Below are 23,408 nucleotides of genomic sequence, written 5' to 3' on the forward strand. Positions count from 1 at the left end.
CTCCTTGCCAAGGGGAGCTTCTATTTAGAAGACTTTGCCCAATTCTCCCTGGCTAAGCTCCGGCCTCACCTCCATTCTGGAGAACCCAGGAAACCTCTGCTGACCTTCTGAGTGGCCATCTGGCCTGTCTCTGTCCTGTAGGCAGCTCTTTCTTTCCTGTCCATGGCCCCCGAGACTGTGAGCCTCTCAAGAGCCAAGTCCAAGATATACTCTTTCTCACTGTCTCCTGTGAAGGGCTGAACTCATAGTGGCCCTTGGCTACCTTGAGAATGGTCCAACGAGTGACCTTAGCATTCCTATCTCTAATCTGAACTCAGATTTCCAGGATGGGGAAACAGGATCCCTGGGTCATGGAATGTGATAGATGGTTCAGGTTTCCAAAGAGCCGTTGGGTAAACAGGTGTGTGAAGGAATCACTGCACTTATCATGGGCTGAGGACTGAGTCTGTGTCAGAGAACGAAGGAAGTGTTGCACCTGGGACTGTACCACTGAGGCCCAGTGGAGGCAAAGAGACCTGTGCACAGGGCATGGCCAGCCTGAGAACTCTGGCACATGTGGCTGACCCTGTCCATCCCTCTTCCTGCAGGGCGGAAGCTTTGATGTGGCAGATAGGATGTTCCACAGTGTGAAGAGTGCATGGGAGTCTGCTTCCAGAGAGAATATGAGTGATGTCAGAGAGCTGACCCCAGAGTTCTTCTACCTGCCTGAGTTCTTAACTAACTGCAATGCAGTGGAGTTTGGTGAGTGAGGCCCAGCAAGGTTGGTGCCAGGAGTGAGAAGGCTGGGGACATGTTCTCTTGCCTGCAGCTCCTTAGCGGTAAATAACTGTGTCAACATCTTTGTTGGGAAACTTCAAACATGTCTCTCACCAGGACCTGGATGTAGGATAGAAGGCCTCTGCTGGTTGTGGGGAAGACCGCTGGGCCCCAGGCTGCAGGGACAGTGCTGAGCCCCTGCCCCTGCCACGTCCTTTTCCTGAGAGTCCCTGGCTTTATTCTGCAATGAGGCAGCAGCCAAAGAGCAGGAGCCTTTGCAAGTAGCCCAGGTCTAGCACTGCCCTTCTGCCTCATAGCCTTGGACCACACCTGCTCCTTACCAGCTCTATTCTCACCAGCCCCACAAAGATGCAGGCTCTGGCTGAGGGTTCCTCTGTGACCCCGCAGCCCAGGACGATCCAGGCCCTCTTTCTACTTTAGCAGAGGGACAAAAACTTAGGGGTGGGGATCCCCTGGAGAATGCACATTCTTTGAGCCTCTACTGCAAATTCATGAGCGTTGGGGAGGGACATTTGCTGAAGAGATACACAGTCAGAGCCAGGACAAAGTGTGGGAAAGCTCTCCACCAAGTACAGGGAGGCTATGCATGCCACCAGGCTGGGAATCACCTCTGCTACAGAGGGCGCAGGGGAACCGTCACCAGTGCATGCTTCAGGCATCAGAATCCCCCTTTTGGGGGGCTCCCCTTCTTTTAAACAACACATACAGGCAGCTCCTTGAGCCAGACCAAGTGCAGCCCCAGGGGAGAGCAGGTGAGACTGTCTCCTGTAGAACCTGTGCAATGGTCTTCAGCTCTGGACTTGTAGCTGAGATACCCGTGGAGCATTTCAACACCCCCACCCCCACCCGGCCCACGCCTACAGAGTCTGTTCAGTGGCACTTGGTGGGCTCAGTAGCATTTGGATTCTTAACTCCCCATGTTATGCACAGGGCAGAACACTGGACAAAACTAAGGGACAGTTCCCAGCAAGTAGGACGAGGCCTCGGACAGGAATGAGTCAGGGGTAGTGGATGCCAAGAGGAGGGGCACTGGCCAGCCAGGGGGTAAAGCACCAAGCAAAGCCCACCTCTGTCTCAGAAATGAAGCCGGGCTCTTTGGGGAAAACATGACAGGGCTAGATGCAGAAATGATCCACAGACCAGGGATGGAGGCCGAGAGAGCAGGTGTCTTCAGGGAGGCTGGGGACCAGCTGATTATTGAGCACCTGCTGTTTGCTATTTGAGGGCACTGGTTTAGGCACTGGGAATTCAGCTGGGTCTTCTGGAAGAGATTGTCCTGAAGATGTTTACATCCTGAAAAGTGGGGAAGGGGATAGAAAATATAGACAAAGAAAGATGTGAACTTTACTTCCTTCCACTCAGCTGCTCTCCAGTACTGGCAGATCCTAGAGACAGGTAGAAACATGGTTTGAGAGTGACTCAGAGGAGCATACATTATTCTGGTGCCCAGGAAGGACCCAGGTGAGGAGGAGCTGGGAGAGCTGAGACTGAACGATGAGAAGGGCTGGGAGGCACAGGCCTTCAGCCTGAGAGAAGAGGGGGGTTGTTCTAGTCATGCCATGAAGGCTCTGGAAGGTCTGAGAAAGAGCATAGTTAACATTTCTTTGACCATCCATCACAAACTTGATATTATTACCGTCGTCATCATCATCATCATCATCATCATCATCATCATCATCAATTTGTTACTAGGGATTGAACCCAGGCACATTCTACCTTTGAGCTAGACCTACAGCCCTTTTTATTATTGACTTTGAAACAGGTTCTTACTAAGTTGCTGCGGCTGGCCTCGAACCTGCAATCCTCCTGTCTCAGTCTCTCAAGTACTGGGATTATAGACATGTGCTGCCCTACCCAGCTAGGCCTGGTATTATTCTAAGCACATTATCTGAATGTTCCCTATAATTATAATCTTTATTCTAGCCCTGTGAGGTAACAATTGTCTTCACCTTCAGTTTTACAGGTGAAAAAACTGAGTCCAAAGGATGCTAAGCAGCTTGTTCAAGGCTTATTCATCTAATGGATAGGCGAGAGACTTAGGTTGGAAGCCAGACTCCTTACTGACTGTGGAATCCTCACACAAACCCCTGCAGTCCTCCCTTTAAAAATGCAGAGAAAATATAAGTGCAGCGGCATATACCAAGTAATCCAAGTACTTGGGAGGCTGAGAGAGGAGGATCTTAAGTTCAAGGCCACCCTAAGCATCTTGGTGATAACTCTCAGCAACTTACTGAGACTCCATTTCAAAATTTATTTAAAAAAATGAAAAGGATTGAGTATATAATTCTAAGGAAGAATGCCTCTGGGTTCAATCCCAGTACAAAAAAATGGAGAAAAAACTGCATACATTATAGTTAAAAGTAAAGATTCAGAAGTATCATGTGTGCCAAGAGCCTCCCACAATCCCTAGCCTAGACTTGGTTCAAAATATGCTGTTATCATTACCACCTTTCCCCCTATTGCTTAAGCACCCAGATGAAAAGACATACTGCAGTGGGGAGGAAGAATAGCTTCAATTTAGAAAACTGGTAGAACCAAGAGTTGGCAAGGAAGTGGAGCAACGGGAACACGTTGTACCCTACTGGTGGGAAAAGCCAAATGATACAGCCACTTTAGAAAAGAGAACCAGCAGTGGCGACACCAGGACGGTTATGTTCAGCTTGGGAATCCAGCCCTGGTGCTGGCTGAGGAGCAAGGAGGGCCTCGTGGAGGAAATGCAGGCACCGGGCCCAAGCAGATGAGAATTGGGAGCATCCCAGAGAGAGGAGTCGGGAAGCAGAGTGGACAGCACGGGACCCAGCTCCTATCCAACCTGTGTAGAAGCAGCAATCCAGGATGGGGTAATGTGTAAGTCCCTGGTTCCTAGCCCTGCATGGGCTCCCATTTATCCCAGTCACTACTGTTTCATCCCACTCAGGCCATATGCAGGACGGGACGGCGCTGGGGGACGTGCAGCTCCCTCCGTGGGCAGATGGGGACCCTCGGAAGTTCATCAGCCTGCATAGACAGGTGAGTTCCGCCAGCGCCCCAGGTAACTGGACATCAGCTCACCGTCCCTGCAGTCCCCACAAAGGCCTTTCTTCTATCCCAGAGAAACTGACAAGCACTGAGGCTTGGTGTCAGGGAGGGGCAGGGTCTGTACCCTGTGGTGGCAGGAGATGCCTGGGCTGTTGTGAGAGCTCTTTTAGGCTCTGCCTTGTGCCAGCTTGTTGTGGGCATCCCTACAGGAAGAGAATTTGGATTCTTCTAGGATGAGAAGGGGGACACATCCGTGACCTCAGCTGGCCCTACAAGCAGGGCCACCCTCTGGTCATGCTGCCCAGTATGCCGAAGGGGCTCTGCTGGCCAAGGGATCTTCCAGGATGAGGAAGGGCTTGGCTGACTATCCAGAAAGGCTAATGTGGGTGGAGTCCAGAGGCCATTTGAGGACATCTATTCTGGATCCAATGCCTGGATTAGCATGAGATGAAAACATGTTTAACATCTCCAGTCATCAAGGAAACATTGATAAGGTGGAGGAACAGCCTTAGGAAGGAGTTCAGCAACCAGCAAGGTGAGGATGTAGCTATCACAAACGGGGATGTCTGAAAAAACGCTTTTGAAGTTGGAGCAGTTATAGACTGACAGAGGCGGAGGGGTGTGTTAGTCACATTTCCATTGCAGTGACAAATACTTGAGATAATAAACCTAAAAGGAAGAAGAATGGTGACACCCGTTCTCAATCCCAGGACTTGGCTGCTTGGGAGGCTATGACAGAGGATTGCAGGTTCAAGTTCAGCCTCAGCAATTTATTGAGACCCTCAGCAACTAAATAAGACCCTATTTCAAAAAAACAAAATAAAAATAGAATAGGACCAGGGACCAACTCAGAGGTAGAACAACCCTGGCTTCAATCCCCAGAACCAAAAAATGGAGGAAGCATTTATTTTGGCTCTCTGTTTCAGAGGCTTTGGCCCTTGGCTGTGTTGTTTTGGAGTTTGTTTTGAGCTTGAACGTTGCACCCAGGTCCAGGGCCTTCCATGAGGCATAGCTGTCCTCCTGCAGTCAGTCGCTAGCAAATGATAACACATTCACTACAGCAAATGAGTTAGTGCGAACACCTGCAGAAGGTCCTGAGGCGTGCTCCAGGTCTGGGAGAGCCGTGCCTTTCCTCACGTTTCATATAGCATGACTCTAGCGCTGCCTTCTTAGCTTCAAAGCCATTTTGGCCATAGATCTCAGTGAAGCTAACCCAGTAGAGCTGACTGGGCTTCCCTGGCTATGCATGGAGGAATGTGTGTCCTCCCAGAGGACCCAAAGAGGCAGCCAGGACAATCCCAGATGAACATCTTTGGGTTCTAGGGATGCAGCCCAGAAATGCTAGGTTTAGCAGAAACAAGTGTTATCAGATGAGACTGGGTGAGTTCAGGGTGGTGAGACCCTCAGAAACTTAGTGAGACTGTGTTTCAAAATAAAAAATAAAATAGGACAGGGGCTGTAGCTCAGAGGTAGAACACCCCTGAATTAAATCCCTAGTACCAGAAAGAAGAAGAAAGAGGAGAAGGAGGAGGAAGAAGAGGAGGAGGAGAGGAAGCGAAGGGCAGAGAAGAGAAGGGGAGGGAAGGAGGGAGGGAGGGAAGAAGGAAGGAAGGGAAGGAAGGAAGAGAAGGTGCCCTTCTCTGGTGAGCTGGGATGTGCAGACACTGGGCCACATTTCCTCTTGCTGGGGGATGGCACCTGATAGAACCATTGCCAGCCTGGGTCCCCTAACTTGAGCCAGCACCATCCATCGGGATACTTCTAAAATGCACTGTGTGCTTGGCTGCTGTGACAGAGTATTTCTGTCTCCTGTTTATTGTCACTTTAGTTCCAGGCAGATGCTACTGGCTTCCAGTGGGAGCTGTGTTCCTGAGCAGGGTGAGATTGAGTTCCACTTAGCGGCTATAAACTCAGAGCCAGGCTTTGTGGCTGAGTCTGGAACATCTCCGATGCTCCGGGCTGGGGACAGTGGGCCTGCCTATGGACAGCATGTTTCCTGGGTCCTCATATGTGCCCTTGGGGTAGGTAGCTAAGATGTTCCTTGCCAGCGACATGCCCCAGCAAAGGTAGCTCACCTTCCTGGGGACTGAGCTGTGCCAAACAGCAGCTCCTATCATTTCCCTGCCCGGGGGGGGGGCTGGTTTAGGGAGACCCCCACCCCCACCCAGATGTTAGTGATTCCTCAGTCCTCAGTGAAGCTGGGTGTCCCCTGCAGGGGGAGGGTCTGAGGTGTGAAAGTTGCATACTGGGAGAGGAGGTTCAAAGGCCACACAGGAGCCTTCCCTGGAGGTGGGGTGACTATTCTTGCTGATGAGAGGTGACATTAAGGAGAAGGGACAACCTGAGACAACCCGGGCCCTGGCCTGGGACCTAGAGGTGCTCAGTGCCGTCATCTGGAGACATGGAGCCCCCAGCCCCGTGCACCAGATACTGTCACTTTGAAGATACATGCAGAATCCCGTCACTTTGAAGAAAGTACAATGATCCTCATACTTGAAGAAAGTGCAATTATGTCTATTCTACAGATGAAGAAACAGATTTTATGGAGACGTAAATAGCAGCGCTGGGCTGCAGTCTGCTCCCCAGCTCACTATGCTTGGTCTCAACCTCTCAACATTTTCTGGTGTGAACCAGATCTCTGGGATTTAGAGATCAGATCTCAGCAAGACTCCAATACTTTATTTAATTTTTGTATCTGGAAATTAAACCCAGGGATATTCTACCACTGAGCTATACCCCCAGCCTTGTTTATGTATTTGCTGGTACTGGGGATTGAACCTAGGGACATTCTACCTCAAAACTATACCCCCAGCCCTTTCTAATTGTCGCGTCCCTCGACCAGCGATTAAGACACGACACGAAGCTCTTCTTGCAAGCCGTTTATTCAGGATACTCGTAATAACAGAATGGCGAAGATCTGCCTCGCGCAGGGCATTATAAACATTAACTCTCCCAATCACTTCTTGCCACATCTCACTCACTCACTGGCTCACGCTTGTCAGGTCACCACCACGTCATGTGTTACGCAACCCTAGCCTCCAAATATGGAGTTGCTTCCTGCACAGCCATGTGCCTAATCAAGCTCAGAGGCAGGAAGCCGGCGCCATCTTTCAATGGCGGCTCACCACATCTAATTTTTTATTTTATTTTGAAACATAGTCTTGCCAAGTTGTCCAGGCTGGTTTTCAACCTGTCCCAGCCTCCTGTCCCAGCCTCCCACCAAGACTTTATGTTCTCCATGTGAATGTCATTCCCAGACTCACACCATGTAGGTGTTCTGAGTGGCATGGATATTTTCTGAAGCTGATGGGCTGGGGTGCTGTGGACAGTCACTTCTGGTTTGGAATCATCTCAAGGCAGAAGTCCGGTGGCCCCTGGGTGGCCGGCTGGCCTGTCCGCTTCTTGCCCCTCCTGCCTGGTGGTCATCACTCATCTCTCCTGTGTGGAACATGTGTCTTCTGATTGTGCAGAGAGTGCATGAGTCTCTGAGAGGCCTGCATTTCACGCCTTTTGGGTTTTCATTACAGGCCCTAGAAAGCGACTTGGTCAGTGCCAACCTCCACCATTGGATCGACTTGATTTTTGGGTATAAGCAGCAGGGACCAGCCGCGGTAGAGGCGGTCAACACCTTCCATCCCTACTTCTACGGTGACAAAATGGACCTGAGCAGCATCAGGGACCCCCTGATCAAGAGCACCATCCTGGGGTTTGTCAGCAACTTTGGACAGGTGCCCAAGCAGGTATAGTAGGCTGTGTCCTTTGGCCTGCGTTTTCAAGGTGCATGCACTGTGAGCTGAGAAATGAGAGTGAAGATGTTTTCTCTTGGGGTAGGAGTGAGGGACAGGGCTACAGGAGCAAAGTGGTCCTCAGTCATCTTCCTGTGCCTTCAGTTTCAGGCCTTACCCCTCAGTTACCATGGTGAGGATATGGTGATATTATTGATGATAATGTCTAAGGCTGCATTCTTCTCTGATACATGTGATAGACACTATGATAAATTCACCATATTTAATTCTTCATGAGAGAGGGAGAAATAAAAAAACACATTGGGGATTGAGCCCAGGTGAGTTATGAGCTGTACCTCTGAGCTATACCCCATTTCATTCTTTATTTTTGAAACAGGGTCTCACTAAGTTGCTGAAGGCCTTGCTAAGTTGTTGAGGCTGGCCTCAAAGTTTTGACCCTCCTGTCTCAGCCTCCCAAGACTGGGTTGGCAGGTGTGCACTCTGAGTATCTGCCCTTCAAGGTTAGGATTTCCAATTAGTTAAGACTCATCAAGTACTTGAAAGCACATGAAGTGTGGCCAGCCCTCAACAAATGCTAATTATCAGTGTGACTGTATCTTTGGGACCTCTAGTAAGATCTGGGCACAGAAAATATTACTTTATGGATCAGGAAGTCCAAAAATGACTTATGTGGATTTGCTCCATTAGTGTGTAACAGAGGTAGAGCTCTGGTAGGTAAGAAGAAAGCATGTACCATCTTGCCACGGGCTTGAAGACATCTCCCTTTTTCCTGCTGGGCCCCTTGTTAATTGCAGTCTCCTCGGGGCCCTGCCACTGTCGCTTCATCTCCCGTGGGGACAGTCGCCCTGCAAGACGAAGCTGTGTCCGTGTTGAGTACTTGTGAAGCATAAGCAGCTTAATCAACTGACCCCAGCCCTTTTGGTTCCCAGTCGTGGTTCTGATCCTGAACATGGCCATGTGGAGTCGGGACTCTAGCCCATAGGCTGGAGTCCCAGCCTGGACAGAGAGTAATAAATGCCTCTGGAAGCCGAGTGCCCAAACCCGGAGATTGGGACAATCCAGGGCGATAGTCTTCCCTGCACACATTTTGAGGGCTGCCCGAGCTCCTCCTGTAGCTGGTGCAAAACTCACACTATCTTTTCTGTCTGTCTCTGTGTTGCTTGTGGAGTTTTCTCGGCTTCCAGGTAAAGGGGGTATGAGAAGGCACGAGCGTGACTTGGAGATCAGATGCTGTGGAAAGGGGAGGATTGCAGGAAAGAAGTGTGGCGATGGCTTCAGTTCTTAACTTTTAAAAAATATGATAATAAAGATAAAGGGATAAAAATAATTTAAAGTCATAGCCACCATGGTCCAACTGGGTCCAGCTTTATGTAGCCACAGTCCTTGTCCCTCAGTACAAATCTTTTCACATCAGTGTACTCTTGAAGTAAATGTGATTTTAGATTCTGATTATGCTTAGTGGTATAGGTTGAGAGTCCCTTATCTGAAGTTCTTGGGAAATGATTCCTATTTCATGGTTTTTTTTTTATTGTTGTTGTTGTTCTGTTTGTTTTATTTTGTTAATGGGGATGAAACCCAGGGGCATCCTACTTCTGAACTACACCCCAGCCCTTTTTTATTTTCTTTTTTTAAAACAGGGTCTCCCTAAGTTTCTGAGGGTCTCACTAAGTTGTTGAGGCGGGCCTTGAATAAGCAGTCTTCCTGTCAAGCCTCCCAAGTACTGGGATTACAGGCATGTGTACCATGCCTGGCTCACAACCTGAAACATTTTGAGTATTGTACCAGTGCTCAAAGGATTTGAGACTTCAGAGCATTTCAGACTTTGGATTTTGGGATTTGGAATGCACAATCTGTATATCAATATAACTTTTAAAACTATTTCTGAGTACTTATCAAAATAAGAGTTCTAAAACCTTATCAGTCTGAAGACAAGATTAAACTGCTTCCAAGCTGGGCATGGTGACACATTCTGTAATCCCAGCATTTGGGAGGCTGAGATAAGAGGATTGCAGGTTTGAAGCCAGCCTCAGCAACTTAATGGAGCCTCCCACAACTTAGTGAGGCCCTATTTCAAAATTTAAAAAATTGGGGTATAGCTTAGAGGTAGAATACCCCTGGGTTCAATCTCCAGCGCGTGCGTGTGCAAACACACACACACACACACACACACACACACACACACACACACACACTGAAGTGCTGCAGGACCACACACTGTTCCATCCAGGGTCTGTGTCTGCAAGAGCTACTGCAGGTACCAGGGCCCAGGGTCCCAGTCTGGAGCCACGTTAGTCATTCTGTGTAAGGAAGAATGTATACTATTAAATGGCTCTTGAAAAATGATTGTTTTAATTTCTGTTTGAATTGATCGCCAACATGGCTTTATTAGATAATTTAGCATTTGATCAAGGACTGTAACTGCACCAAGGCTGCTCTGAGGCCTCTAGGTGCTCCTTGAACTTGACCTCTGTCACTGTCTATGTGCCCAGTGGGGGCCTGCTCACCACCCCACAGCCCCTTCCTTCCAGCATGGTGCCCGGCAGAGCTTCCCTGTGGGAGTGCAGGAATGCGTGGATGGCTGAAGCAAACAGCCCTCCAGGAGCCAAGCCAGGGAGGGCAGGCTCCAGAGCCAGAGCCCCACACTCTGGCCCAGCAGCAGAGACTGCCCTGGTAGCACACCCTTGTACTTACTGATTTTTTCCAGAGATGCAAAAAGCTTGGCACTGGGGCCAATTTCAATGGCAGAAATCTGAAGAAAATGAAATAAGTTTGACAATGGTGAATTGTACAGCTATGAACATAGACACACATGCATTAGTTTGGTAGTTTGGTTTCTATTCTTTTGGGTAGGTACTCAGAAGTGGTATTGCTGGATCATGTGGTAGGTTCATTCCCATTTTTCTGAGGATCCTCCATACTGTTTTTTAAAGTAGTTGTAACTCATTTCCAACAATGTATTAGAAAATGAAATAAGAGAACACATTAACAGGGTTCATCTGGGCTCTTTGGATATTTTCATGGATGCTGTTAAAGAATTCCACGTTGAGCCCAGTGTGGTGGCACATGCCTGCAATCCCAGCATTTGGGGTACTGAGACCAGAGGATTGCAGGTTTTAGGAAGAAAACTACAAAAAATAATTCTAGCAAGTGGAGGGAACCACGTGGTCTAAAAAGGAAAGGGGCGTCTAACCAGGATATGAGAGCAGCTCTCCTGGGAACCAGGGCCTCGACACAGTCAGCTTTACCCTGGCAGCTCGGGGAAAGAAGAGATTTGGCAGCTAGAAGGACTGGCTTCATGATCTTGGGAAAGTAGCTGCTCTGAGCCCCAGGCCCTTCAGCAGCAGCTAGGAGGAAGCCCAATCCTGGCTGTGCCCAGAGTAGGGTGCAGCTGTGGTGTGCTTGGGCGCGGCTCCTCCTCTGGGTGTCTGCCCCCTGATGCCCCTGAGTGCTGTGTGTGTGTGTGTCTCCAGCTCTTCACCAAGCCGCACCCAGCCAGGACCGCTGCGGGAAAGCTGTCACCTGGAAAGGACGCCTCCACACTTGGGAGCCTGCCTGGCCACCCCCAGCCCTTCCTGCACAGCCTGCAGTCACTGAGGCCCTCCCAGGTCACAGTCAAAGGTGAGTCCCTGGCCCCGCATTGCCTCACATTCTGCAGAGACTGCAGTCCTCTGGAGGTCCAGGGGCATGGACTTGGGCAAAGTACTGGGATCTGGCTTTGAACATCTGTGTCCCCAAATGCAGTGGTAGCCTGGGACACCTCTATGCAGGACTACCTCTGTTGGACTCTGATTTTTTTAAAACCAGTATGTCTGTCTCTGCCATAGATATACTTTCTTTCTTGTATGCACATGCACTTATAAACACACATTCCAGATATATACATACCTCTGCACACACACACACACACACACACACACACACACACACACACACTCACACACACCTTCTCCCCTCTGAAGGTGTAGGGAGGTCTGAGTTTCCTAGGTGGGTTTGCAGCCTCCACACTCTGGTCACTGTTGCTTCTGAGCACCCAGGTGGCCTTGGCGATGTAATGAAAAACACATGCCCTGCTCCAGGCCCACGGGGCTCAGGAGTAGAGTGGTTTGGGGTTTCCCCTGGCAAAAAGCAGGGCAGGGGGTGGCCAGGAGGAAAGCAAGCCCCCTTGTGGGATGCAAGTGCAGTCTCAGGGTGAGCCACGTGCCGGCCGGGTGACATACACCGGTGATCAATCGTTGCGTCCACTCCACAGAAGGGCTGGACTGGCTTGCCCGCTTCACCAGGTTTGCAATGCAGGCCGGTCAACAGCAAGTCCCGCTCCCTGGCGTGTCCTCCAGCTGGCCCAGGCATGGCTGCCACAGTGCCCTAAGGAAGGACAGGTCCAGGTAGCCTGTGGTGGCTCCTTCTCTCTGAGCTCAGCTTTGTCCACTGCCTAATCTCTGCCATACTGACTGGGGGGTAGATATGTACCTTTTCTCTCTAGGATCAGAGTCCCCCAAAGGGGCCATTGGCCACATTGTCCCGACTGAAAAGACAATCCTGGCGGTGGAAAAGGACAAGGTGCTGCTGCCCCCTCTGTGGAACAGGACCTTTAGCTGGGGCTTTGATGACTTCAGCTGCTGCCTGGGGATTTATGGCTCAGACAAGGTGAGCCCCACTGGGACAGGGCAGCCAGGGCCAGAGTCTGAGGAGGGACAGCCACCTACACCCACTTTCTCCCACCCCCGAGGTCAGGCCCCCAGCTTAGGACCATGCAAAGGCATCCACAAGCCAGACCTCAACCCCACATTCCAAGTGTTAGGTAGCTGGTTGGGCCAGACCTGGAGGACCCCGGGAAAGTTAAGCAGGCCCTCCTGGAAAGAAACATGGGGCTCCCTACCCAGCTGTGGTTAGAGAAGTGCAGTTAGAAAACGGCAGGAATTTGAGGAGGCTGAACTCCTGCACCCATAACCTAATGGGTCTCACTAGGTCCTCTGTGAGAGTTCCCACAAGCACGCCATGTGGAGACTCCACAGCCCAGAGCCAGACCCTTTCTAGGGACACTAACCCCCCTTTATCATGGCCTTCTTTTTTATTTCTCTTTCTTTTGTTCTTTTGTCTTTCTTTTTTCCTATTTCAGCACCAGGGATGGAACCCAGGGGCATTCTACGTCCAAGCTACACCCCAGCCCTATGTTTTGTTCTTTATGTTGAAACAGGGTCTCTCTGTGTTGCAGAGGGCCTCACTAAGTAGCTGAGGCTGGCTGCGAACCTCTGATCCTCCTGTCTCAGCCTGTGGCCTTCTTTTATACTGAGCCCTACTTCCATAAATAAACCTCTTATGCTCCCAATTTGTGCTTTCTGTTTGAAATCTTTCCCTAAGGAGAAAAAGTGAGAGTCAAGGAAAAGATCATGGCCCTATAACTATCTACTTCTGGGTGGGATGACCGCCTGGTAGCAGGAGGAGCGAGCTCTCCAGCTCACGGTGCACGCTGTCACCTCCAGGGCAAGCCTGGCTGGTCCCAGGGCTACTCCAAGCCCACCCAGAGGTGTGCTCAGTGTGGATGGGAAGTCTGGGGGATTCCTGCCACCTCAGGCATGGTCAAGATGGGGGGCATATGCTACATCCAGTGGTCTCCCAGGAGCAAGTCCACTGATTCCTGTCCTCCTAGGCCATCTTTGGGACTTCCAAGGATCTCTGCCTTCTCCATCTAACCTATCTTCCTTCCTTCCTACCTACCTACCTTCCTCCCTTCCTCCCTCCCTCCCTCCCTCCCTCTCTCCCTCCCTGCCTCCTTTTCTAGCTCCCTTCCCATCCCACAATATCACATCCAAGGACTTCCAGCCCCTCCACACTCCCTTCTGTTCCTCTGAGCCTTGCTTTACTGGCTTCAGGAAATGACCATCAAAACTGGTACAGGCCAAGTGTGGTGGTGCACGCCTATTATTGCAGTAGCTGGGAGGTTGAGACACAAGGATCAGATTTGAGGCCAACCTAGAAAAGCTCTCAGCAATTTAGTGGGATCATATTTCAAAATAAAAATAAAATGGGTAGAGGCTATAGATGGGAGGTAGAATGCCCCTGGGCTCCAGTCCCAATACAGAAAATAAAGTAAAATAAAATAAACAAATAAAACAAGATAAAACTAGCACAGATGCCCTCTCCCCCACCTGTCCCATGGCCCAGGCTCAGCTGCTGTGTCCTGGTGCTCGCAGGCATCTTCGCAGTCCTAGAAGCTCCTGCTCCCTTGCCTGTCCCCACCACTGAAGTAGAAGCCCCTCCAAGGCTCCAGGCCTGGAATGGCCTGGAATAGGCCTCCTGGTTCTTCTCCCTGGTTTCCAGGACACCCAGACCCACAGGTGTCCCCCATTGCTCTGTCCAGGCCTCCTGGCCTGAGCTCACTCCCCCTCTCCCACAGATCCTGATGACATTTGAGGACCTGGCTGCCTGGGGCCGCTGTCTGTGCGCTGTGTGCCCGTCCCCCACAACGATTGTCACGTCCGGGGCCAGCACTGTGGTGTGTGTGTGGGAGCTCAGCATGCTGAAAGGCCACCCGAGAGGCCTGCGCCTCAGGCAGGTACGTGACTCTGCAGGCAGAAACATCACCTTCAGCAGGTGTGGCCCCTCACAGTAGTAGCACCTGAACCCAGCCACTCCCTGCCCTGGGCCCCTGCCTTTCCTGGAGAGGGACAGAGAACACAGCCAGGAGCAGAAGCAGCCCACCACCGTGTCCCCTGGGTAGGTGGAGGCTACAGATGCCAGGCGGCATGCAGCTGCTCTGTTGACACTCACAGTTGGGGAATCATTTTCTTTGCACCAGGTGGCACTTTTCAGTCATCCATGGCGGGCAGCCCGCTGAGCCAAGTTCCTTTCCATGCGTTACCTCGTCTTCCCAGACAGTGGCCCTGTAAACTTCCTTATTGAAAAGAAAAATTGAGATGCAAGGAAGTGAAGGGCTGGCCCAAGTTCACAGACCCAGAAAAGAAGACTTTTCCAGAAGGACTATGATGGAGGCAAGAGTAGAACAGCGCAGGCTGGAAGAGCGAAGCCCTGGTCCTCCTGTGTGGACCAGCATGCTTGTGATGCAAATGCGGGGGGGGCTCTGTCTACCTACAGCTCATAAATGTTTCCATGCATCTCTCAGCTGCAATCCTGTAAAGTAGGTTCTGCTCTTCTCACTTTCAGAAGAGGAAGCCAAGGCTCAGAAAGGCTGAGTATGCACCTGTGTCTGGGTTTCTCTACCTGGAAATTGCATGCCCTGGTGTGGTGTACACTTGAGCTTGCCTGAGAGTGTCACTAGGAACACTCCCAGCACAAAATACATGTCATTTTATATCCATTTGTTAGTTAACCACAGAGCCCCAAGTATGGGAAACCATGTAAAATTCACCTCTGCCAGATTCCTAATCTGAGCGAGTTCACAAGAACTGATTCTGGGTTTCCCTGGATGGTTTTCAAGTGTCTCTGTAGAGCCTGCCCTTCTCCCCTTGTCTCCGGTACATGGGCAGTACAGGGTGGCCCCTCAGTAAAAGGAAGGAAGGAATGCGTCAGTGCTGGAGGGAGCTAGTGAATCCTGCAGGGTGCACCAGCTGCGAGGTGGCCTTCAGCTAAGTGCAGGTGACCCCTCTACACTCTTCAAGGACATCCCCAACGCCTTGGGGCTCCCTGCCTTTGCAGGTTTTCATGCCACTCCTGGAGGTGTCCTGGCTTCTTCTTTCTCCCTGACTGCAGTCGTCAGTGGACCCAGGTTGTGTTTCCCCCCTAAGTGAAAACGTGGAGGCCAGAGTGCCCCCTCTCCCAGATTAGGCTTGGCTGATGGCCACTTATGGTTTGATCCAGGGGCTTTTGGCAGTTCCAGCCTGACCCTTGAGCTGGGCTTTGGTGCCTAGAAGTGACCTTTCTGCTGCTACTCTGAACCCCCATTTAGCAGTGAAGGTGCACTGTAAAATCATGGAAACATTTTTTTTTTTTCTTGCAGTACTGGGGATTGACCCCAGGAGCATTCTACCTCCAAGCTATGCTCCCAGCCCTATTTTTATTCTTTATGTTGAAACAGATTCTCACAAAGGTGTAGAGGGCCTCACTAAGTAGCTGAGGCTGGCCATGACTCTGCAATCCTCCTGTCTCAGCCTCCCCAAAAGTACTGGGATGACAAGCATGCACCACCATACCCGGTATGGAAACATAACTTATCATTCAGACCTGGTGGTGCAAACCTGTCATCCCACTGCTTGGGCGACTCAAACAGGAGGATCACAGGTTCGAGATTGGCCTCAGCAACTTAAGGAGAACCTGTTTCAAAATAAAAAATAAACAAAAAGCTGAGGGTATAGTTCAGAGGTGGAATGCCTCTGGTTTAATTCCTAGGACCCCCCAAATAATGTAATTTATCATCCTCTTCTAGCTCCAAAGGAAGAGAAAAAATTGTGAAGAATTGCCACATGCTTTTACTTTCTATGTGAAATAAAACATTATCACATAGTGTTTTATTTACCTGTCAAGGCTGATGTGGCTTTGGCAGTCCCCCAAACCAGGCTGCTCAGGCTCCCTGACCTGAAGAGAGAAGAGTCATCATTAAATGGTTTCATAAACAGTTTTCAAAGTGTTTTATTTTTAAAGATATTGCAACATTAAAGCGAAATTTTAAACTAACTTCTCAACAAACAATTCTCTATAATCCCATAAAAGTTTTCATTTTTGCTGGGTGCTGTGGTGCATGCCTGTAATCCCAGTACTTGGGAGTCTGAGACAGAAGGATTGCAGGTTCAAGGACAGCCTCAGCAACTTAGTGAGACCCTCAACAACTTAGTGAGACTTTATTTCAAAATAAAAAAATAAAAATGATTGAGGTTATAGCTCTTAAAAAGAATGCTCCTGGGTTCAATTCTCAGTACAAAAATATAAAATAAATGTTTTTGTGTTTGCATACCACCATCCCCAACATACATATTTATATCTTTCTGATCCTGGTGTGGATATTTTTATTCCATTTTCACCATCCTATCAAATTGTTTTCATTTTTCTGCAGCCTTTATAATTTACATTTCAATTGTTTCAGATTATTTCATTTCCATAAAATTACATTTCAATTGTTTTGTTATGTCAATGCACCACAGTTTAATAAACCATTTCTTCTAAACTAGACAATTAAGTTATTTCCAAGTTTTAACTATTTTGAATAATGCTGCAGAAAACATCTTTTATAAATTGTTTGCTTCTCTGATTGTTTCCTTATGATGAATTTCGCAGAGCAGGATTACTGAGCGGTGACGTGATGTTTGTCCCAATGATTCTGTAGATTTCCAGGGCCACTGACAATTAATTAAGAGCACCCATCTCATGCAACGTAATCATCATGGGGAATTATTTTAAGAGGTTTTGATTTTATTTTACTTTTTGCAGCTTTACTTAGGTTTAAGATGATATAATGAAGTTATTTTAATTGGCCTGCAGAGAAGTATTATTCTGAAAAACAAAAGAGGCCACTGGGAACATATTTAGAACTGCTGTAACCTCCCTTGATTTCCCTTGCCTTTCCAAATGGTGAGTGCTGATACCACACTTTCTGGGCTGATGTGAAGGCTATAAGCCTGACCCAAGTTGGCAGCGCATGCGCACGGGCCAGGAAGCACAGGCGGACTCCATTCCGCTGATGGCTGGCCTGTGCTGGCCTTCAGGCTCTGAGCCCTTCTCTGGGTCCCCAGCCCTTGAACCTGGGACCCCTATCCGGGGCCCTTTGGAGCTGCTGTGTCTCTGCAGTCAGAACCTGGTCATCAGGCTCTGCTCATTCTGGGAAGAGGATCAGGAAATTCCTGCCAGTTCTCTTTCTTTTATGTATTGAGATGGTTCCCAGGTCCTTAACCGAACCCAAACCTTCTTTCATGATCATGCCCAGAAACTTGCCACCCCCCATCTGGTAAGTGTCACATTAGGATCCGCTGAGGACAAACAGGAAGCTGGGGCAGAACTTTTAATTGCCTCGACCAGGCAAAGTGACAGCTTTGAAAAATGATGCTCAGCTTCACTGACCCAAATACGTGATAGTGGAGTTTACTACTAGGTAAGCCAAGCCAATCGCATTTCAGAAGCCCCCTCCATGCCCCTCTGGCTCGTTTCAGCTGACAGCAGGCACATGTAGCTCAAAGGTCTTAGATCAGGCTTTCCCAGTAGCCTCTGGGATGCATGAGAGACAGTTATCATGGGAGAGGGACTGAGTCCCAGAAGGAACACAACTCAGGACTGGCAGGGTCCTTGACTTTATGTGGTAGGAAAAAACTCAGCATGTGCTAGTTAGAAACATACAGATTTACATAGAAAAGCAAGAAATACACATTCAAGGCAAAAAGTAGGCCACCTTGAAGGAGAGAAACACACACTTTGGAGTTTACAGCTCTTGTTTTATTGGAGACTTTGCATGAGGGGTATGTGAGGATGACATCAGTCCAGTAGTCACAAGGTGATTTAGGGAGTTTTGGTCATCGTTGGGGTCTTGATGAGGCCTTCACTATCTTTTCAATAGATTCCTCTCTTGTTTAAACTATTCAGGGTCAGCTAACAGTGTCTAAGGAGATTATTCTTCTGTGTAACCTCTGTCTTCTCACCAACAGACAGATCTCCTACTTAACTATTCCTAGGTTGGATAATTAACAGTTCAAGATATTTTATAAATGAGTTTCTAATATGATGTCCAGCCATTTTTCCAGATCCTTTTTATGGTCTCTGCAGTCGATGGATACCCATTTTAGGATAGTCAACAGTACTTAGGAGAATTGGTAAAGACTTGTGAATTACCCCAGAAACCTGAGACTAACAGGCCTGGCTATGGAGTAAGAGTATTGGGGAACTTTGCCACAGACTTCCATATTAAAGTTACATTTTACTTGTTTTTTTTTAATATGTCTTTTTTTCTACCTCAGCATCTTTGCTATTACCAGTAGCAGTGGGCCCAGGGGTACCGTAGCCCCTTGGGAACACATCCAGAGAGAACCAGGCCTTTGGCCAGATCCATACATGCCATCCATGGTCAATCAGGTGAAACCCCTGAGGGCCAAGAGCAAAGCCCTAAGTCACCACTGGACACGATCCATCCCACTTGACAAGTCTCCTCTTTTTGACGTGATCCGTTCAAGGGCAGATGTGTGTCTGAGCTTTTCATAGTGTGACACATCTCCCACTTGAACATGTGTGAGGACCCCTCCAGGGCTGTGAATGCAGAGAGCAGGGCCCCACCCCGGAGTTACTGATGTATCTGGGGTGAGCTCAAGAATTGTCATTTCTGGCTAGCTCTCAGTTGTCACTGAAGATGGTGATCTAGACAGCACACCTCGTCAACCAGTGCTTCACATGTTAAGAGTGCTACAAGCTAATTTAGATACAAGACAAATGCAGGAGAGGACAAAGCAAAAGGTTGCTTCTGAGCTCTGGTTGGCTCTCTGTAAGGGACTGTTGATTCTCCCCAGCTGAGTCTCAACCCCTGGAAATGGGTTACTCTGAGAAGCCACACACACACACACACACACACACACACACACACACACACACACACAGACTGAATGGCTCTAAATCTCTGTTTCTTCATCTGGGCCCCAGTGGTAAAAGAGAGGCTTGAGAATTCCCCCCAAGTAGCTAGGTTGAGGGTCCCTCTCATTGGTCTCTCTCCTGTCCTCAGGCCTTGTATGGACACACCCAGGCTGTCACGTGCCTAGCAGCATCAGTCACCTTCAGCATCCTGGTGAGTGGCTCCCAGGATGGCACCTGCATCCTGTGGGACTTGGACCGCCTCACCCACGTGTCCCGCCTGCCTCCCCACCAGGAGGGCATCTCAGCTGTTGCCATCAGTGACGTTTCGGTGAGGTTCAAGATTCTCAATGTCTGTGTTCTCCCCATGTCTTTGAGCTTCCATAGTTTCATGGTGAATAGTACTCCACAAGAAAACACTGGGACAGAGAGATACTGATCACCCCAGAGTATAGAGGGGGCTCCATGTGTGTGGATCGTTCTCTATAGCATCTGAATCTAGCTTTAATTTTTCCTTCTTCAATTTTTGTCCTCAGGAAGGTTTAAGGTTGGGGTACTGGGAAGTGTTTCCTGTGGCATTGGTCACCAGGAAGTTGGGGCAGGGAGATCTGTCTATGGTGAGGGTTTATTGGGCATGGATGAAAAATTCAGCTCCTTAACCTCAAGTCAGTGCTGACTGGGAGAGTACCTCTGGTCTCCATAGATATGACAGCCCTGGGACCCTGCTTATACCTTCATGCTTGCTAGCAAAGATGAGCTTGCCATGAACACATGTACAAGGAGTTAGAGAAATATATGGTAGTGTGGAGTTTGTTCCAACCTGGAATCCCTGTCATGGTGTATGGGGCTCCTTGAGGATGCACAGGTTTATTCATCTGCTTGTAGAAAACACAAGAGCCTGGGGCATGGATAACTGGGCAGAAGGCTCAAAGGGAGGAGGAGAAGATGATGGAGGAGGCTTCTGGTATCAGCTTTGGTTGAAATTGGTATTCCCAGTAGGCTGGAATATAGGATAGATGATGGATGGATGGATGGATGGATGGATGGTGTGGGTAGATGAATTTTCAGGTAAATAAGTGAATGAGTAAATGAAGGATGGGTGAGTGGGTGGATAGATAGGCAGATTGAAGAATGAATAGCTAAATGAATGGCAGGTGGAGGGATGGAAGGATGGATAAATAGTTGAGAGTGTGGGTAGCTGGATTTGTGGCTAGATAAGAGAACATGTAGATGGAAGATGAATGGATAAGTGACAGATTGGTGGGTAGCAGGTGAATAGATAGATGGGTTGATGTATTAGAGAAGGCCCCAATCCCTGAGATGTGAGAGCATAAAACCTATAATTAATTGTGATCTCAGACACCAGAGAACACTGGCATCAGTTATCCTGGCCAAGTTTAGAGTGGGCTCAATGCTGGGTGCTGGGCAGAAACATGTTAGACATTGTTCCTGGCCTCAGGCCAACTATCTCCAATGCTTCAGGAAATGCTACACTAGAGCAGAGCTTGTAGAATATCACTGGGCTGGGCATGGTAGCTTGTAATCCCCAAGCTTGGGAGGTGGAGACAGGAGGATCACGCAGGTTCAAAGCCATCTGCTCTGGCTTAAGAGACCGTTTCCAAATAAAAATATAAAAAATAGGTCTGGGAATGTAGCCTGGAGGTAGAAGGGTTTCCAGGAACCTCAGTACCACCACCAAAAAATAAAAAAAGAATATCACTGGGCTCCCTCCATCCTTTTTGTGGTTAAGCGACTTAAAGACACAGTCTCAGCTGATGACAGTGGCCACTACTCCTTTGGGCACAGGACAGACAGGTTCAGAAAGCAGAGCCTCTGGAAATGAGCAGTTCTGATGATGTACTAGGGAAATGCCTCACACAGATTCCCTTCCAAGGGGCACTGCACAGTTTTATGAGCCATATGCTGTCATTTGAACCTCAGCAGATTTGAACTCCACCAGATGAAGTCCAAAAGTTTTTCATGGGGCTAGGGCTGGTCAGCCAGGCATGGACCCTATATACAGAGCCAGGGGACCTTCTACAGACTCAGTCTGCTGTGGCAGTCAGGGTCTAGCCAGGGAGAAGGGTCTGCAAGGAACCCAAAGTATGGGCCAGTTAGCTTGAAAGCAAGACTGCAGTGTGGAAAGGGTAAGAATTTACAGTTGTGTAAAAATACAGCAAGCCCCTGGGCCAGCTATATTTTTAGCCCATTAGTCATCTGAAAGAAGTGGGTTTCTTAGGGCATATTGGGGTGCCTTGCTTGGTCTTTGGATGGTAGGTTGGGAGACACTTGGGTGTACAAATTGGGTGGCTGAGTTAGTGGCAGACTCCAGCTTAGAGTATAGCTGGCTCTCTCTGTGGCAGGGCACCATCGTCTCCTGCGCAGGAGCTCACTTGTCCCTGTGGAACATCAACGGACATCCCCTGGCCAGTATCACCACAGCCTGGGGCCCAGAAGGAGCCATAACCTGCTGTTGCCTAGTGGAGGGTCCAGCCGGGGACACAAGCCATGTCATCATCACTGGGAGTCAGGACGGCATTGTTCGGGTACGTGTGATTTGGGCATAATGAGGACATGCCACAGGAAATGTGGTTATGTCCATTTCGCCCACCTCCTCTAGGGGTCCAAGGGCTGCATTGGAGACCTCTTCCGACCAGGTATGTGCAGAAAATGAAGGGAAAGAAAAGGCTTGTCCAGGCCAAAAGTAAATAAAATTATACATATGATATCACACATACATATAATAAAATATACACTGTTACATGGTGTTAATGTTGACTGGTCAAATTCAATAGATCCTAGCCCAATACTGAAAAGAGAGAAGTGTGTCATTCATTCAAATCAACTTGCCACCCATTTATCTGGCCACTAATCTATCTACTCAACTATTCATCTCTCCATTCATCCATCCTCTCATCCATCTACCCATCCACTCACCCATCAATGAGCCCTTAGGTTCATCTGATAATCCATCTTCAACACCAGTTTATCCTTCCAGCAAGCTATACCTCCCTTCATTTATTTATCCATCTATCTGTTCATCTACTTGCCCATCCATATACTCTGTCTCCTGTGGCAGTCAGGGTATAGCCATCCTTCCATTCATCCACTAACCCATCTACTCACACACCAGTGTGACCCTTCAGGCCATCCATCCATCCATCCATCCATCCATCCAAAATTCACTGAACTCTGACTCAATGCCCATCACTTCATACAATCCACAGCAGATAGCAGAGATTAATAAGACAGATACAGTTTTCATCAGAATACTCATTTTCTAGTTAAAGAGGCAAACAGAAAAAATGGTATATGTGTGACTTGTTTCATGGTTGAGATAATTGAGAATGCCAGGGACCATCTGAGCATTATAGATAAAGGAGTTTCAGAATATCAAGAAAAGAAGAAAACAGAGGATGAAGGATAATATGGGAAGAATGAGCCACAGGTAACTTTTCTGAGACTGTCAGGAAAGATAAAGGGATGGGTAAAGATAAGGAATAACTAAGAAACTTACTCAAGAAACTGTCATTTGAATTTCATCATGCATGAAAGGCAATGCCAGTCAATTGCACAAAATACTCAAGTACATTGCCATTGAATTCTGCAAACTTTTATGAAAGTTGGCTGTGTGCACACCTGGCTGAAACTTGGCCTTGCCCTCAAAGGCCACCCAGGCTCAAAGTCTCAGGATAAGGCGTGGCTTTGGGAAGAATGGAGTATGTGTTGAGGGACCAAAGGAAGAATGGATTTATTTTCAACAGAGAGACCTCAGGAGAGCTGGCAATTCAATCAAATCCAGAGAAGTGTGAAGGGCCAGCAGGTGTGGACAGTAGAGATGACCCTGAAGAGGGAACCCCAGGAAATCCCAGTACAAGGCTCCATGTGTGTTTTTGTGAGGCACAAGGTCTCTGTAGAGAGCAGGATATCTAGGCTGGCTGGAAGGTTATGAGGACACAAAGTTCCAGACTGGGTGGAGTGTGGTCTTCACCTGTGGGCCTGGGTGACTGGGCAGCAGGTGTATGTCTTTCCTGACCCTCCCCCAAACACATGGAGTCTTCTACACCCTCACAGTTCTGCACTCAGCATGGTAGCTGAGTTCCAAAATTGTAGGGTGCTGTGGGCACCCGGGGAAAATTCACTGAATTATTTAAGTGGAGGCTGGTTCTTCTCCTTGGGCAATGAAAAGTCCAGACTCAACAAGAGAAGCCATATGCAGCTGACCTCAGGATACCTGCACACAGAGCTTGGGGCCCAGGACCACATGCAAAGAACCAGGACCAGGAGGCCCCGAGACGGCGGCACTAGTGAAAAGAGATACTGACTTAGCAAATGATAATAAACTGGCCGCTGAGTCTCATCAATGCAATCTGG

The 23,408-nt window shown here is 48.8% G+C and overlaps 1 protein-coding gene across 1 annotated transcript in view; it reads left to right on the forward strand.

Annotated features, from left to right (window-relative positions):
- WDFY4 (WDFY family member 4) overlaps nucleotides 1-23,408 on the forward strand; it is a gene marked incomplete at both ends in the record, with an annotated part of 274,912 nt that overhangs the window by 247,166 nt on the left and 4,338 nt on the right. The window contains 8 exons of the mRNA XM_080694795.1: nucleotides 588-741; nucleotides 3,695-3,786; nucleotides 7,323-7,535; nucleotides 11,012-11,159; nucleotides 12,001-12,185; nucleotides 13,936-14,094; nucleotides 19,186-19,365; nucleotides 21,398-21,580. Coding sequence (XP_080550921.1) covers nucleotides 588-741; nucleotides 3,695-3,786; nucleotides 7,323-7,535; nucleotides 11,012-11,159; nucleotides 12,001-12,185; nucleotides 13,936-14,094; nucleotides 19,186-19,365; nucleotides 21,398-21,580 — 1,314 coding nt within the window. The remainder of the gene's footprint in view (nucleotides 1-587; nucleotides 742-3,694; nucleotides 3,787-7,322; nucleotides 7,536-11,011; nucleotides 11,160-12,000; nucleotides 12,186-13,935; nucleotides 14,095-19,185; nucleotides 19,366-21,397; nucleotides 21,581-23,408) is intronic.

The sequence above is a fragment of the Muscardinus avellanarius genome, assembly GCF_963383645.1.
Source record: "Muscardinus avellanarius genome assembly, chromosome: 4".
In the NCBI taxonomy this organism is placed as follows: Eukaryota; Metazoa; Chordata; class Mammalia; order Rodentia; family Gliridae; genus Muscardinus; species Muscardinus avellanarius.